The 17,212-nt window shown below is 38.9% G+C and overlaps 1 protein-coding gene across 1 annotated transcript in view; it reads left to right on the forward strand.

Moving 5' to 3' along the window:
- LOC128661590 (glutamate decarboxylase 1-like) overlaps positions 1-17,212 on the forward strand; it is a 161,829-nt gene that overhangs the window by 73,367 nt on the left and 71,250 nt on the right. The window contains exon 5 of the mRNA XM_053715827.1: positions 8,201-8,316. Within this exon, the coding sequence (XP_053571802.1) occupies positions 8,201-8,316 (116 nt within the window). The remainder of the gene's footprint in view (positions 1-8,200; positions 8,317-17,212) is intronic.

Below are 17,212 nucleotides of genomic sequence, written 5' to 3' on the forward strand. Positions count from 1 at the left end.
ATATAACTGCATGTAATAGACACTACTATAAAGAATAATATGCACAGATACTGATATAAAAATCCAGTATAAAACTGTTTAAAAACTTACTTAGAAGCTGTCACCTTGGCTCTGTTGAAAAGGTAGCTGGAAAGCCCACTGCAAGTGGCAAATAAGACACTCCCCCCCCCTCCCCCTTCTTTTGCATATGAAAAGACCCTTTACACAAACAGGAGCAAGCTGGAGTAGGTAGTCGAGCGTATTCACATAAAACTTTGGGGCTTGGTTAGGAGTCTGAAAATCAGAGCAATGTTATTTAAAAATAAGCAAAACTATACATTAATTTAAAAAAAAAACTTTATGGGCTATATAAATAGATTATCTACAAAACATTTATGCAAAGAAAAAATGAGTGTATAATGTCCCTTTAAGCTAACTCGTAAAAACAGAAAGGGGGGTGGAGCGCAGCCAAGGGGAAAACACACTGATCTAAGTGCAGATTAAAACAAATTTTCCACTTTATTCAAAACAGTAAAATCATCAAGATGTACACTTACAGACTTCACCCTCAAACATATGAGGTATGTAATGGCACTTTGTATAAGATGTCCAAATCAAGGTAAAACGAGATGCTGTATTGTCAGAAATGTTTGTGTCCCACTACGAGAAATACACTGAGCCCACTGTGAATGTTAGAATGTCCAGGGTAAAAGTGTCCCTTTATAGCTTTTAAATTGCACATAAAGTCAGAGCTCCAATGTCACAGAACATGTAAGTGCAAATACAAGTGGGGCCGTGATACAACTCAGGGTAACAAACTCAAACGTTGGGAGGCGGTAACTCGCGCGCGCTAAAAGATTACTGCTAGCAAAGCGTAGCTCAATCGGGAGCTCTAAATAGCGTGCCACTTGTAATCAGGCCCAAAATATATAACGTCCCTTCAATGATGATCCGTATGACATAATGTAAATTCGCATTTGGCAGCAGGTTTTTAACACCTTTTTGGATGTGTACAGTTCATATTAGTTTTTATGCATAATATGATTCAGATTTATTTGCAGCATACATTAAATTTATTGAGCACTAGCCTCCATGCATTGTATCATCACATATAGAAATGTAGGTTATCGTATAAAAACATAAATTATGCTTACCTGATAATTTAATTTCCATCTATGGGAATAGAGTCCACTGCTTCATTCATTACTTGTGGGAATTAAGAACCTGGCCACCAGCAGGAGGCAAAGACACCCCAGCCAAAGGCTTAAAAACCTCCCCCAATCCCCTCATCCCCCAGTCATTCTGCCAAGGGAACAAGGAACCGTAGGAGAAACATCAGGGTATAAATGGTGCCAGAAGGATAATATTAAATTTAGGTCCGCCCACCGAAGCAAATGGGTGGGAACAGTGGACTCTCCTCCCACAGATGGAAATTAAATTATCAGGTTAGCATAATTTGTTTTCCATCTAATGGGAGGATAGTCCACTGCTTCATTCATTACTTGTGGGAACAAATACCCAAGCTCTAGAGGACACTGAATGAACAAAATGGGAGTGTAAAAGGAGGCGGACCCTATACTGAGGGCAACACAGCCTGCAGAACCTTTCTCTCAAAAACAGCTTCTGCTGAAGCAAAAACATCAAACTTGTAAAATTTTGCAAAAGTATGTAAGGAGGACCAAGTAGCCGCCCTACAAATCTGCTCCACAGAGACCTCATCCTTAAAGGCCCAAGAAGAGGCCACAGACCTAGTTAAGTGAGCGTAACCCTCTGAGGAGGCTTATGTCCCGCTGTCTCGCCAAACAGATAATCCTCCTTAACCAAAAAGACAGAGAAGTGGAAGAGGCCAGCTGCCCCTACACTTCCCAGAATACACCATAATAAGAACGAAGTCTGTCAAAAATTCTTTGAGGCCTGAAGATTAAACTTCAAGGCTCGAACCACATCCAAGTTATGAAGTAATCTTTCCTTAGACAAAGAAGGGTTAGGACACAAGGAAGGAACTACTATCTCCTGATTGATATTACGATCTGACACCACCTTGGGATGAAATCCCAACCCAGCGTGAGGCACAGCCTTATCGGCATGAAAAACCAGGTAAGGGGGCTCATGTTGCAAGGCCGCTAGCTCAGAGACTCTGCGAGCCAACGCAATAGCCAGAAGAAACAGAACCTTCCAGGAAAGAATTTTAATGTCAAGTGCATGCATAGGCTCAAACGGAGCCCTCTGCAAAACCTTAAGAACCAAGTTCAAGCTCCAAGGGGGGAATGTCTAAAAACCGGTCTGATTCTGGACAGAGCCTGAACAAAGGACTGAATATCAGGAAGCTCAGCTAGCTTCTTGTGTAACAGAACTGATAAAGCAGAAATCTGTCCCTTTAAGGAACTAGCAACAAGGCCCTTATCCAGACCAGCTTGAAGAAAAACTAAAATCCTGGATACCCTAATCTTATGCCAGGGATATCCATGTTCTTCACACCAGGATAAATAGGTTCTCCACACCTTATGATAGATGTGTAGAGTGACCGGTTTCCTGTCCTGAATAAGAGTATCAATCACTCTCTCCAAGAACCCTCTCTTGGCCAAGACTAAGCATTCAATTTCCACGAAGTTAGCCTCAAAGAATCGAGATTTTGGTGGAAAAAGGACCCTGCACCAGCATATCTCTGCAACAGGGTAACCTCCATGGAGGAGATGATTACATCGCCACAAGATCCGCAAACCATGTCCTCCGTGGCCACAATGGAGCAATCAGAATGGTTGAAGATTGCTCCTGTTTGATGCGGGCCACCACTCGAGGGAGAAGTGGCAACAGGGGAAATATGTAAATTAGATTGAACTCCCAAGTGACCGCCAGGGCATCTATCAGTTCGATCTGGGTATCCATGGACCGCGACCTGTATCTGGGTAGCTTGGAGTTGAGTCTGGATGCCATAAGGTCTATCTCCGGCGTCCCCCATCTTTTGCAGATCTCCATGAACACTTCAGGATGGAGAGACCATTTCACCGGATGAAACGATTGTCTGCTGAGAAAATCTGCTTCCCAGTTGTCCACACCCAGAATGTGGATCTCTGAGAGCGAACAGTTGTGTGTCTCTGCCCATTCCAGAATCTGAGATACTTGCCTCATGGCAAGGGAGCTTCTCATTCCCCCCTGATGGTTTATGTAAGCCACTGAGGTTATGTTGTCTGACTGGAATCTGATGAATCAGGATGACCCCAGGGGGGCCAAGCCCTCAGAGCATTGAAAATCGCTCAAAGTTCCAGAATATTTATCAGTAGAGTTGACTCCTCTCGAGACCACCTGCCCTGTGCCCATGTGGCACCCTAAACAGTTCCCCTTCCTGATAGACTTGCGTCTGTGGTAACAATCTCCCAGGATGGCCTCAAGAAGTATGTCCCCTGGGATAGCTGTCCTAGACAGATCCACCACGAGAGGGATTCCTTCACTCGGTTGTCCAGAGATATCTGTTGGGATAGATCTGAGTAATCACCGTTCCATTGTCTCAACATGCATAACTGAAGAGGTCTGAGATGGAACCTGGCAAATGGAATTACATCTATGCTGGATACCATGAGCCCTATCACCTCCATACACCTGGCCACAGATGGCCTTGAGGAGGACTGAAGGGCAAGACAGCTGTATGCAATCTTGGCACGTCTCTGGTCTGTCAAGAATATCTTCATGGATATGGAATCTATTATCATACCCAGAAACTCCACCCATTGCTGAGGACCAGAGAACTCTTTCACTCATTTATCTTCCATCCGTGGGATCGAAGGAGAAGAAGAAAAGCCCTTGAGTGGTCCTCCGCAAGACTGCAGAACAGAGCCTGGACCAGAATATCGTCCATGTAAGGAGCCATCGGAATACCTCTGGCTCTTGCTACCTCGTGCAGCGCTCCCAGAACCTTCATAAAGACTCTTGGGGTAGTCACCAGACCAAACGGTAGGGCCACAAACTGGAAGTGTTGGTCCAGAAAAGCGAAATCTTAGGAACCTGACGTGGTCCTTGTGTATTGACACGTGAAGGTAGGCATCCTTCAAGTCTATTGTCATCATAAATTGCCCCTCTTGAACTAGGGGCAGAATTGACCTGATCGTCCCCATTTTGAATGATGGGACTGACAGAAACTTGTTGAGGCACTTTAGGTCCAGAATTGGGTGGAACGTGCCCTCCTTCTTTGGAACCATGAAAAGATTTGAATAGTATCCTAGACCCCTTTCTACTAGAGGTACTGTAACGATTATACTGAGAGATGAGAGATCCCTCACACACTCTAGAGAGGCGTTTCTCTTCTCTGGTCTTGAGGATAGGTTTGATAGGAGGAATCTGCCTCTGGGCGGATGAGTCTTGAACCCTATCCTGTAACCCTGGGTGATAACCTCCAGAACCCAAGGATCCTGTACGTCTCTTATCCAAGCCTCTGTGAACAGAGATAGTCTGCCCCCTACGCGATCCAGAGACGGATCGGGGCCGCCCCTTCATGCTGACTTTGTCTCTGTGGGCATCTTGCTCTGCTTGGACTTGTTCCAAGATTGAGCTGGCTTCCAAGATCCCTTGGAGTGTTCAGCCTTCGCAGCAGGCTGTTGATGCTGGGACTTGTCCGAATGAAAGGGACAAAAAGTGGAGCCCTTAGGCTTATTCTTCTTATCCTGCGGAAGGAAAGCATCCTTGCCTCCCGTGACCGTGGATATTATAGAGTCCAGGCCTGGACCAAAGAGAACTTTCCCTTGAAACAGGAGGGATAGCAATCTCGACTTGGAAGTCATGTCAGCCGACCACGACTTTAACCACAGCGCCCTACAGGCTAGAACAGAGAAACCTGATGTCTTGGCATTCAGGCGAATGACCTGCATATTTGCATCACAGATAAAAGAATTAGCTACCCTTAAGGCCTTAATCTTTTCCTGTATCTCCTCGAGGGGAGTCTCCACCTTGACCATATTGGACAGAGCGTCACATCAGTAGGTAGCCGCTCCCGCCACCGCAGCAATTGCAATAGATTATATATACCTTGTGTATATGAGGAGGATTTTGTATAGAACACACAAGGAGAAATGCCTGACAGACTGAGCCTTATATCTAAGCTGCAGAAATTAGATACACATTAGAAAAAGTATTCAGAACTACAGAATGGTCTCAGTGTACCACACCCTAAGGTGCTACCCTTATCTTATAGGATTTAGGTAGATATTTTATAAATACAAAACTGAAAGGGCAACCATAAGCTTGATACTGGGCTAAAAAATAATAATTTATTAGCTCACCATACAAACTTTTTTTGTGTGTGTGTGAAATACCAGCATTAGTATTTATTTTTTGTGTGCAAATAACGCCCCCCCACCCAGGTGTTCATATACTGAATAAACCTATTTTTAAGACTCATTGAAGCTTGACCCTCTTTACCAATACATAAGTGGGATTTTTCCATACTTGCTAATGAGAATTCATAATGCACTCACGGTTTCAATTTAAATTTAAGCTTCATCTTTTTTAAACATTTTTCTGGCAAAAAAATATGATCAATTGTTATTGTCTCATATACTTAATAAAAAAAGTTAACAAGGGGGGCGTGTCTGGCCTGGGACTGAAGATGGCCGCCTAACTGGGAGCTCCACAAAGCTGATTTACATTTTGCCCGCAACCTAGAATTTGTACAGCCACCCAGCCCGATATTGTGCTCCCTAATGAAGCGGTAGATGTGCTGATTCAGTACATATTTTTATTTTGAAGATTTGAGGAGATTTCGGACCGGACCGCTGCGATTGACGGCTTCTCGTTTGAGAGATTTTGGCACCCCCCCCCCGGGAAACCGGGTTAACAATTAACATGGAGGAGAACTTATATCTACAGGCGCAAGCCCTACTTGAGGAATATGAACAGCGGATGCATAAAAGGTTTGATCGGCACCTGGTAATGGCGGAGGCTCAGAGTAATGAAGAAGAGAAAACCCCGTTCATGCCTGCACTTTCTGAGTCGCATACTGAGAACCGAAAAGGCAGTGTGTATAGCCAGAAGTTTATAGCTCCCTGCATTGAGGGTGAACTCTCCCCCAAGACATCTTACCATCAAGCACGTATGGTACCTCCCACAGCTGATGCCCGAATTGCCGGGATGGATCGCAATACAACTATAATGCGGATTGGTTCACCCCAGATAGAACTATTGAAGATCACCACCGAGCGGGGGTATAATATTGGAGCTACTTGTCGTCTAATCCCCTTGCAGGACTGTAATTTATTCATACTCGGCGGGGACGCAAGAGGTAGAACAGCTGACTCTCCTGTGTGCGGCCCTGTCTTACTTTGGATGAGAGCGGCTGGCTTCCTCGTGTGCGGCCCTATCTTGCTTTGGAGTCTGGGGAGGACTTATCTGACCTACCTAGTGCAACATCTTTATTGCTATCTGGTATGTGGAGCCAGTCGTGTAGGAGTGGGTTAGTATGAGCATTTCACTCTGAGATCTATGACACTCGTCATCCCGGCTCTTTCAGACATTCATATCCAAACTCGACTAGGGCTGCCTCTGTGGAAACTATCTATTGCCCCCTGCAAAGGAATTATTTTATATTTCTATGCTGTGTTTTCTTCTCAAATTCTATAGAAGCTCTTCATTGCTGTGCACAAGAGGGACTTAATTACTATTGTATATACTGTGTGTGTTTCCTTACCCATATTGTGCTTAGAGACCATTCATACATATATTTACTGTGATAATGTCCTTTATACAGGTAGTATGTGCTCATCTCTGTCTGCATTCCCTTAGACTCTAGGAGGTTAGAAGAATGTCTCACAGTCACCTCTTGAATGCCTATATATTTTAAGCTGCTAGTTGAGCAATCTGGAGCTGTATTATCTATGGTTCTAGTATTATATCTGTAGACATTGGGAAGTTTTATTTTTCTGCATACACTTATAGAGCTAAGCACCAATGGTTCCATATACAAACATTATATTGTAGGAGAAGTTTCTACCTTTAATTGAGCATAGTCCCAGTTATTAATATTATATTGCATTCAGCTTAACTAACTTCCACGTGATTTTCCATTGCAGCATACCTGATTTTATCTTAGGACTGACAACCTAGAAGCAATTCAATATATCCCTTCGGTGACTATGGGTGCGCTGTATGCAGTTAGGGCAAAAGAGATTTGTTTTGGGGTACGCATACTTGAGCATGCAGTGAATGGGACAATAAGACCGAAATGTTCTTTGGATACTTAAGACCACTCTGTTTTTTTTTTTGTCTTTTTTATTATATATTTTTGTACAGCCACACAGTGATAACTCAGGGTTCTTGTGTAAACTGTGACCTAAAATTTAATCTCCTAGAAATTTTCTTTTCTTCTTAGGTAGCAGCAAAAGTATATTTGCAAGACTGTATGTGGCTAATATGTCAGCACTTAGATTGTCTTAAATGCAGTATGTTTCAACTTATTGTTACCACAAAAGAGTTCTCCCTTTGGGTCTGGCTGAACCTACATATAACTCAGGAATATATAGCATCTGAAGAAGTTTCCCACACAGCAGCTTTATCCCATTTATTTAGTTTCTTTTTTTTTTCCTGTCTTTAGAGATGGCGAACATACACACTCTTAGCCACAATGTGGTAATGATTAAGTAATTTACTCCCTGCATTATCCCTCCATTTCTGTTTGGCAGAGTTTCACAGTCTCTGCCCTGTCCAAAGAGTTTAGCTGCTCTTTGGGCCCTAATACGAATAAAATAGTTGGGTTTACATATATATTCTTTCCTACATTTAGTGTGTTAGTTATTATATTCTTACTTTACTTAACCTTTAACCTGATGACGGTTTAAGATTAGATTGTTTACTGGTTTTCTTTACGCAACTTAAACTAAAACTGTGTTACTAATGATATGTCCTCAACTATACTCCAGACTTCAGATCCCTTGGGTGGATCTTTGTAGCATTGACGACTCTAGGAAGATTAATAACTAAAATGAGGTATATTGAGGAAGGGTAATATTTTGTGCCCGGTTGGGCAAGACCTGACTTTCTATTAAGTGGTGTACACAAGTATGTAACAAATGTGTTACCGTTTTCTGTGATGTTGCACTCCAATATGTGAATGTTTTATTACTGTTCTGTTTACCTCAATAAAAACATTTAAAAAAAAAAGTTAACAATGCAATTTTATGCTTTAAATCTACCGTACACATGAATTAATAGAGTAAAACTTTAGTCTTTTCCCCCACAGGAGGAACCATCTCTAATCTTTACAGTCTTCTAGTGGCAAGATATAAGTATTATCCTATGGTGAAAACAAAAGGAATGTCAGCACTGCCACAGATTGTTGTGTTTATATCCGAACATGTAAGTTAGCATATAAGGTATAAATAAATAAACAAACAAACTAATACATTTAGCAAATAGAGAAAGAAAATTCTCTCTCTCTCTCTCTCTCTCTCTCTCTCTCTCTCTCTCTCTCTCTCTCTCTCTCTCTCTCTCTCTCTCTCTCTCTCTCTCTCTCTCTCTCTCTCTCTCTCTCTCTCTCTCTCTCTCTCTCTCTCTCTCTCTCTCTCTCTCTCTCTCTCTCTCTCTCTCTCTCTCTCTCTCTCTCTCTCTCTCTCTCTCTCTCTCTCTCTCTCTCTCTCTCTCTCTCTCTCTCTCTCTCTCTCTCTCTCTCGAGACAAACAAGAGTTTGTCTGAACTGCGCATGACGGCTTCAGACAAACTCTTGTCTTTTATTATATAGGATTAACATTGCAAAAATGTTCAATTTTTGTATTCTATTTCATTTTATAGAGAGGTTTCAAATATTTGATAAACAGATTCTATAAAATAATAAAGAATTAAATTTAAAGCTAAGTTAACTGTTTTCTTTTATTTATCAAACAATCAGCCTTATTTGTATTTCAGGGACGAATATGATAGTATTTATTTTTATGTATTGTTGTAATACTGTACTAGGCAGAGACATCAGTTTCTCATACTTGAGTGTAGATTCTATATTATTTATTTATTATGTATTTAGATTGACTATTTCTATTCGTCTCTATCTATATTTATATGCTATGAATCTACTCTCAAGTGTACTTATAGGTACAGTATATATTGGGAATATGGCTATTTATATTTACATATTTCTCTATATACAGTATATACACCCTCCAATTTTTTTTGACAGTTTTGTATGTATGTCCATCAAATTGTTTTACATATTTAATTCTATCGAAGCTAAGTCCATGTTTAGGGACATATACAGTACATATGCACGGAAATAGAATGGTTACATACTTTAAGTCTCTCTCTCTAAATCTTTAAAGGGCCCCTTTTGGATTTAACCAATAGGAATGTTTTTAATCTTTTAAATAGTGTGACACGTGTAAACATTAGGTCTATGATTACGGTCTAAGGAACAAAACCGGTCAGACTTGCTGTTATCATGGCTTTTCCCTATTGGTTTCTATCGATTTTATGGCTTTATAATAAAGGAATGCTTTATATGCAAACCCCTGCCCCTTTATATGCAGACCCCCGCCCACTCTCCTTCCAATATTTCCACCCTATCCGCCCACTCTTTTACAAATTTCACGCCCCTGACATGCTCCCTAACTTTTAAAGCAGGATTAATGTTCTTAGATGTTGAAAGAATACCATAAATATTTTTCCAAATGAGCAGTGAATTTTCCTGTGTCACGTTTACAGGTGAACAACGTATAGTCCTGTGTTATGTGTTGTTGTAGCTAAAAATAAGAGCGTTTAACATATCTATATATCTGTAGGTACTGTGGTATGTAAAATACCTCCAGATTTTAGTTCTTAATGTACGGTTAAAGGGGCATATTTATCAAGCTCCGAATGGAGCTTGATGCCCCATGTTTCTGGCGAGCCTGCAGGCTCGCCAGAAACAGCAGTTATGAAGCAGCGGTCACAAAGACCGCTGCTCCATAACCTGTCCGCCTGTTCTGAGCAGGCGGACAGACATTGCCGGAAATCAACCCGATCGAGTACGATCGGGTTGATTGACACCCCCCTGCTGGCGGCCCATTGGCCGTGAGTCTGCAAGGGGTGGCGTTGCACCAGCAGCTCTTGTGAGCTGCTGGTGCAATGCTGAATACGGTGAGCGTATTGCTCGCCGTATTCAGCGAGGTCTGGCGGATCTGATCCGCAATGTCGGATCAGGTCCACCAGACTTTGATAAATAGGGGCCAAAGCATTCACAAATGGCTGCTTTAACAACATTGTTTCAGACAAAATGATGAATTTTATATTTTTTAAATACTTTTTGGACAGTTATATTTAAGAACTCTTTGCCTTTGTCAGTCTGAATCTTCAAAGATACACGACCACCTTGAAAAATTTCTTGAAATCTCTTTGCAACAGAGCCGGTTTTATTAGACAAACAGACAACCCAAGCATATTTAGAAAAACAGTCTATAACGGTGAGAATATACTTGATACCGTCATTATATTTAGCAAATTCAATCATTGATACCAAGTCAGCCTGCCATTGAATATCTATAGATGCCGTATATATTTTGTTTCTTTGAAAAACACGTCTAACAGGTTTATGGAGTGTATAAGTAGCTTGGCCTTTTAAAAATGTTTCAGTGTCTCCTTTGCTAATGTCATATTGTTTAGACACATGATACAGATTATGTATCCATTCAAAAGAGCCTATTTTTATTATATGGATTATAATATATTTCTTTTAATATTTCTTCATGATTTTTATCCAGTAATGTACCACAATCAGCCATATTTCCTGTAGTCTTTACTGCAATCTGTTATAGTTGTAAATGTTGACAGTTTGAGATTGCAGGTAATTTTGAACCTAACCTTATACATAAATGAACAGCCTTCCAAAAAGGAAACAGGAAATATCTAACCTTACATAGACAATATCTAGTGTTAAAAACAGATTAGATCTTTTGTCCTTATCTGTGACCTGTGACCTGTGGTCATTTTGACACAAGGAAGAATGTGGAAAGAATAATTAACTTGCTTTGCTTTTAATATTAAAGGGACACTCAGGTTAAATTAAATTTTCATGATTCAGATACAGCATGTAATTTTAAACAACTTTCCAATTTACTTCCATTAAAAAAAATGTGCACAGTCTTTAATATTTACAATTTTTGAGTCACCAGATCCTACTGAGCATGTGCAAGAATTCACAGACTATACGTATATGCATTTGTGATTGGCTGATTGCTATCACATGGTACAAGGGGAGTGGAAATATACATAACTTTGAAATGTGTTATAAAAAAATCTACTACTCATTTGAAATTCAGACTAAGTGCTATTGCATTGTTTTGTTATCATTAGATTATGCAAATCTAATGTAACTGGTCCTTTAAGTTCATACAATGCGAGTATGTATTTTTCTAAGATGTAGAAACAGTCTACATTTGATACAAGAAATTATATTAAAAAGAGGTGTTTCTATGTGGGAGGTTGTTTTGTGTTGAGAGAAGAGGGGTTTGCAGGGAGAATGCTTCTGTCTGTGTAAGAGATATGTGAATTAGCACATATTTTCCTCAGCATGTATCAGACAGCTGAATGTTTAACACTTTTTAGATTCAAAACAATCTATAGCTTGACAACTTTGGTTAATTAAGAAACCTACAAAATATCTTCTCTGTCTAATGGTCAAGCCACATTATGCAGAGAAGATATCTATTTTATATCTTCTCTGCGTAATGCCCTCAGACAATAAGCAGAGAAGATATTTTGCATGTTTCTTTTTTAAATACCCTTATTAGGAATACATTGAATTAAAATGTGTTCTGTTTTTTTTTAAATATCAGTTAAACAATACATAAAACATTAACACAACACAATTAAAAAATAAATTATATTGTTTATTATTATAACATTAAAATAAATGTTAAAAAGCTCTTAAAAGAAGGCAATAAGCCATAAAAGGGGCATGAAATATGGAAAAGAGTGGGCCTATAGGGTAGAAATATTGGGAGGAGAGTGGGCGGGGCTCTGCATATAAAGGGACGGGGATCTGCATATAAAGGGGCATGGGTTTGCATATAAAGGGGCGGGATCTGCATATAAAGGGGCATGGGTTTGCATATAAAGGGGTGGGGTTTTGCATATAAAGGGCCATGGTACCTGTCAAATTAAGTTTGACAAGATATCCCTATTTTTACTACTATCCTTTTTTTTCTTAAAACCCATGGAAAAAAAAAACGGCTGAGATTAAAATCAACCCCTATGTCCCTGAGTGGCATAAATGACAAATAAGAGTCTCAGTAATGGGTAATTTAATGCTTCAAACTCATTCTAATAAAGTCTACTGTGTCCGAACAGAAAGAACATGAAATACTACCCTTTTTATGGTCCTTGTGAAATTTAGTTATCCGGTTTAAAAAGAAAAAACTATAAACTTTTGGAATTCAAGTACGTTTGATTAAAAAATGTTAGTTTTTACTTCAAACATTAGTGAAACTTTATATTTGTAATAAACATTCGTTTTCGGACTAATTTTGGCCGATTCGGAGATTTGAATGCATCCAAATTTGCGAATCAACACCATAACTAAAATCCCGAAAAATTTCGAAAATGAATAAATTAGTTTCCAAATTTTCGGATCTATTCTTTATTTATATTCGGAATTTTTCATTGTTCTAATCTAAACCGCAGTTCCCGACATCACCAACATTAACTAAATTTCTAAATAAAGCTATTAACCCCAAACCGCCCTTCCCGACATCGCCGACACTAACTAAATCACTAAATAATCCTATTAACCCCTAAACTGCCATTCCCTGACATCGCCAACACTAATTAAACCTATTAACCCCTAAACCACCGTTCCCAAACAGCGCCGACACAAACTAAACTGAACAGCCAATAGGATTTAAGCAGCTCTCATTTCTATTGGCTGATTCAAATCAGCCAATAGGAATGAGAGCTGCTTACATCCTATTGGCTGTTTAAATCAGCCAATAGGAATTAGAGCTGCTTAAATCCTATTGGCTGATTTTAATTTTTCAGCCAATAGGAATTCAACGGTACCCCAAAATAAAAGGCGTACATTGCATTGAATCCTCAATGTGAGGTGGACGATGGCATGAAGAGGACCTCCACGTCAGACCGATGGACCTCCGCCTCCACACATCGACCACTCCACCTTCACAGGGATGAAGAAGATGCTGGTCCCACGATTGATGAAGATTGAGCCGTCTGGATGAAGATGCTTCACAGCTGGGATGAAGATCTTTTGCCGGACTTCAGCAACTGTGACTACCGATTTTGGGGTTAGTGTTCGTTTTTTTTTTTAGATTAGGGCTTTTAATGGGCCGACAAAGAGCTGAATGCCCTTTTAAGTGCAGTAAAAGAGCTGAATGCCCTTTCAAGGGCAATGCCCTCCGCCTCCGTGCATCGACTGCTCCGCCTCCGCAGGGATGTAGAAGATGCCGGTCCCGTGATGGATGAAGATCGAGCCGCCTGGATGAAGATGCTTCGCTGCTGGGATAAGATCTTTCACCGGACTTCAGCAACTGTAAGTACTGATTTTGGGGGATTAGTGTTAGGTTGTTGTTGTTTTTTTTTTTTTAGATTAGGGCTTTAAATGGGCTGAAAAAGAGTTGAATGCCCATACAAATGCCCTATTCAGAGCAATAGGTAGATTAGTTTTTTTTAGTTAGGTTTTTCTTATTTTGTGGGTTGGGGGGGTGGTGGTTTGCAATGTTAGGCGATGTATGTTTTAATTTTTTAGCAAAAGAGCTGTTTAACTTTAGGACAATGCCCTGCAAAAGGCCCCATTAAAGGACCAGTCAACATTGTAGATTTGCATAATCAACAAATGCAAGATAACAAGGCAATGCAATAGCACATAGTCTGAAATTCAAATGAGCAGTAGATTTTTTTTCTGACAATTTTAAAAGTTATGTCTATTTCCACTCCCCCTGTACCATGTGACAGCCATCGGCCTATCACAAATGCATACACATACCATGTGACAGCAATCAGCCATTCACAAATGCATACACGCTTATTCTTGCACATGCTCAGTAGGAGCTGGTGACTCAAAAAGTTTAAAATATAAAAAGACTGTGCACATTTTGTTAATGGAAGTAAATTGGAAAGTTGTTTAAAATTGCTGCTCTATCTGAATAATGAAAGTTTAATTTTGATTGAGTGTCCCTTTAAGAGCTATTGGTAGTTTATTATAGATTAGGGTTTTTTATTTTGGGGTGTTTTTTTTTTTTAAATGGGGTATTAGAATAGGAATAATTTTTATTATTTAGGATAATTTCGTTTGTTAGTTTTTGTAATAGGATTTTTTTTTATTTTTTTATTTTTTAGATTAGATATTTTTTATTTTTAATGGCCCAAAAAGGAGCTGAATGCCCTTTTCGGGGCAATGGGTAGATTAGGTTTATTTTTATTTTGTGGGTTAGGGGGGGTGGGGGTTTGTAATGTTAGGGGGTGTTTGTTTTTATTTTTTGCAAAAGAGTTGTTAACTTTAGGGCAATGCCCTACAAAAGGCCCTTTTATTTTTTTAAACAGGGTATTAGAATAGGAATAATTTTTATTGTTTTGGATCATTTCATTTGTTTTAGTGTTTCTTATTTTTTGTAATTGTAGGTTTTTTATTTTTGTAATGTTAGGTTTTATTAGTGTAACCTTAGGTTTTATTTTTATTTCACAGGTAAGTTTGTATTTATTTTAACTAGGTAGTTAGTAAATAGTTATATTGTAGCTAGCTTAGGTTTTATTTTTATTTCACTGGTAAGTTTGTATTTATTTTTAAATAGGTAGCTAGTTAATAATTGTAACTTTAATTTAGGTTTATTTTAATTATGTTAAAGTTAGTGGGTGTTAGGTTTAGGGTTTAATATAGTTTAATTTAGGTTGTTGCAATGTGGGGGGTGATGGTTTAGGGGTTAATAGGTTTAGTTAGTGTCGGCGATGTCAGGGAACTGCAGTTTAGGGGTTAATAGGTTTAGTTAGTGTTGGCCATGTTTGGGAACGGTGGTTTAGGGGTTAATAGGTTTAGTTAGTGTTGGCGATGTTTGGGAACTGTGGTTTAGGGGTTCATAGGTTTAGTTAGTTTCGGCAATTTTGTGGAACTGCGGTTTAGGGGTTAATAGGTTTAGTTAGTGTTGGTGATGTTTGGGAACGGCGGTTTAGGGGTTAATAGGTTTAGTGTTTAGTTAGTGTTGGCGATGTCGGGAAACGGCAGTTTAGGGGTTAATAGCTTTATGTAGTGTCGGAGATGTAGGTGGCGGTGGCAGTTTTTGATAATTTTGTTTCGGCAATTGCCGGAAAATTAGTTATGTTAAATTAAATTGTTTTTTTGGATCCTTTTGTTTTTTCGGATCCATTCTTTATTCATATACATTATTCTATTCTAAACTTCAGAATAGAATAATGAATAGGAATAAAGAATGGATCCGAAAAAACTATTTAACTTAACATAACTAATTTGCTGAAACAAAATTATTTATTTAACTAATGGAAGCGAAATCAAAAATTTTTTTAGTGTTGCACATGTCTAATAAACATATACAAAAAATAAATAAAAAAATAAATAAATAGCAAAAGTCTGAAATGAGGTTTACACCTATATATATATATATATATATATATATATATATATATATATATATATATATAAACCATACACAGTCACATAAGTTTCATATTAAATTCCCTGATTGTTAGTGGAAATACTGAGCTCCCATTTCTTCTGTATTACTTTGTGTTCTACCTGCTTCCTTCTTTCCTTTTTCTACTACACTTTGTTTCCACTTTCCTTCACTTTGTCTATATTGTGTCTTTCTTTCCTTTCCATTTTTCCATCTTCCTCCTCATCTCTACTATACCAATAATTCATAAAGGGACAAGAAAAACATAATTTATGTAAGAACTTACCTGATAAATTAATTTCTTTCATATTGGCAAGGGTGCATGAGCTAGTGACGTATGGGATATACAATCCTACCAGGAGGGGCAAAGTTTCCCAAACCTCAAAATGCCTATAAATACACCCCTCACCACACCCACAATTCAGTTTAACAAATAGCCAAGTAGTGGGGTTATAAAGAAAGGAGTAAAAAGCATCAACAAAGGAATTTGCAAATAATTGTGCTTTAGACAAAAAGTCATAACCACAATAAAATGGGTGGGTCTCATGGACTCTTGCCAATATGAAAGAAATGAATTTATCAGGTAAGTTCTTACATAAATTATGTTTTCTTTAATGTAATTTGCAAGAGTCCATGAGCTAGTGACATATGGGATAGTAATACCCAAGAGTCACTAGAGGGGGAGGGATAAAATAATAACAGCCATTTTCCACTGAAAACAATTAATCCACAACCCAAAATATAAGTTTATTCTCATAATGAAAAGAAAAAACTTAAACATAAACAGAGGAATCAAACTGAAACAGCTGCCTGAAAAACTTTTCTACCAAAAACTGCTTCCGAAGAAGCAAATACATCAAACAGTAGAATTTAGTAAATGTATGCAAAGAAGACCAAGTTGCTGATTTGCAAATCTGATCAACTGAAGCTTCATTCTTAAAAGCCCATGAAGTAGAGACTGATCTAGTAGAATGAGCTGTAATTCTCTGAGGTGGGGCCTGACACAACTCCAAATAAGCCTGATGATCAAAAGCTTTAACCATGATGCCAAGGAAATGGCAGAAGCCTTCTAAACTTTCCTAGAACCAGAAAAGATAACAAATAGACTAGAAGTCTTCCTGAAATCTTTAGTAGCTTCAACATAATATTTCAAAGCTTTTACCACATCCAAAGAATGTAAGGATCTCTCCAAAGAATTCTTAGGATTAGGACACAAAGAAGGGACAACAATTTCTCTATTAATGTTGTTAGAATTCACAACCTTAGCTAGAAATTTAAATGAAGTTCGCAAAACTGCCTTATCCTGATGGAAAATCAGAAAAGGAGATTCACAAGAAAGAGCAGATAATTCGTAAACTCTTCTAGCAGAAGAGATGGCCAAAAGGAACAACACTTTTCAAGAAAGAAGTTTAATGTCCAAAGAATGCATAGGCTCAAACGGAGGAGCCTGTAAAGCCTTCAAAACCAAATTAAGACTCCAAGGAGGAGAGATTGATTTAATGACAGGCTTGATACGGACCAAAGCCTGTAGAAAACAGTGAATATCAGGAAGCTTAGCAATCTTTCTGTGAAATAAAACAGAAAGAGCAGAGATTTGTCCCTTCAAGGAACTTGCAGACACACCCTTATCCAAACCATCCTGAAGAAACTGT

This window comes from Bombina bombina, chromosome 5 (assembly GCF_027579735.1).
Source record: "Bombina bombina isolate aBomBom1 chromosome 5, aBomBom1.pri, whole genome shotgun sequence".
In the NCBI taxonomy this organism is placed as follows: domain Eukaryota; kingdom Metazoa; phylum Chordata; class Amphibia; order Anura; family Bombinatoridae; genus Bombina; species Bombina bombina.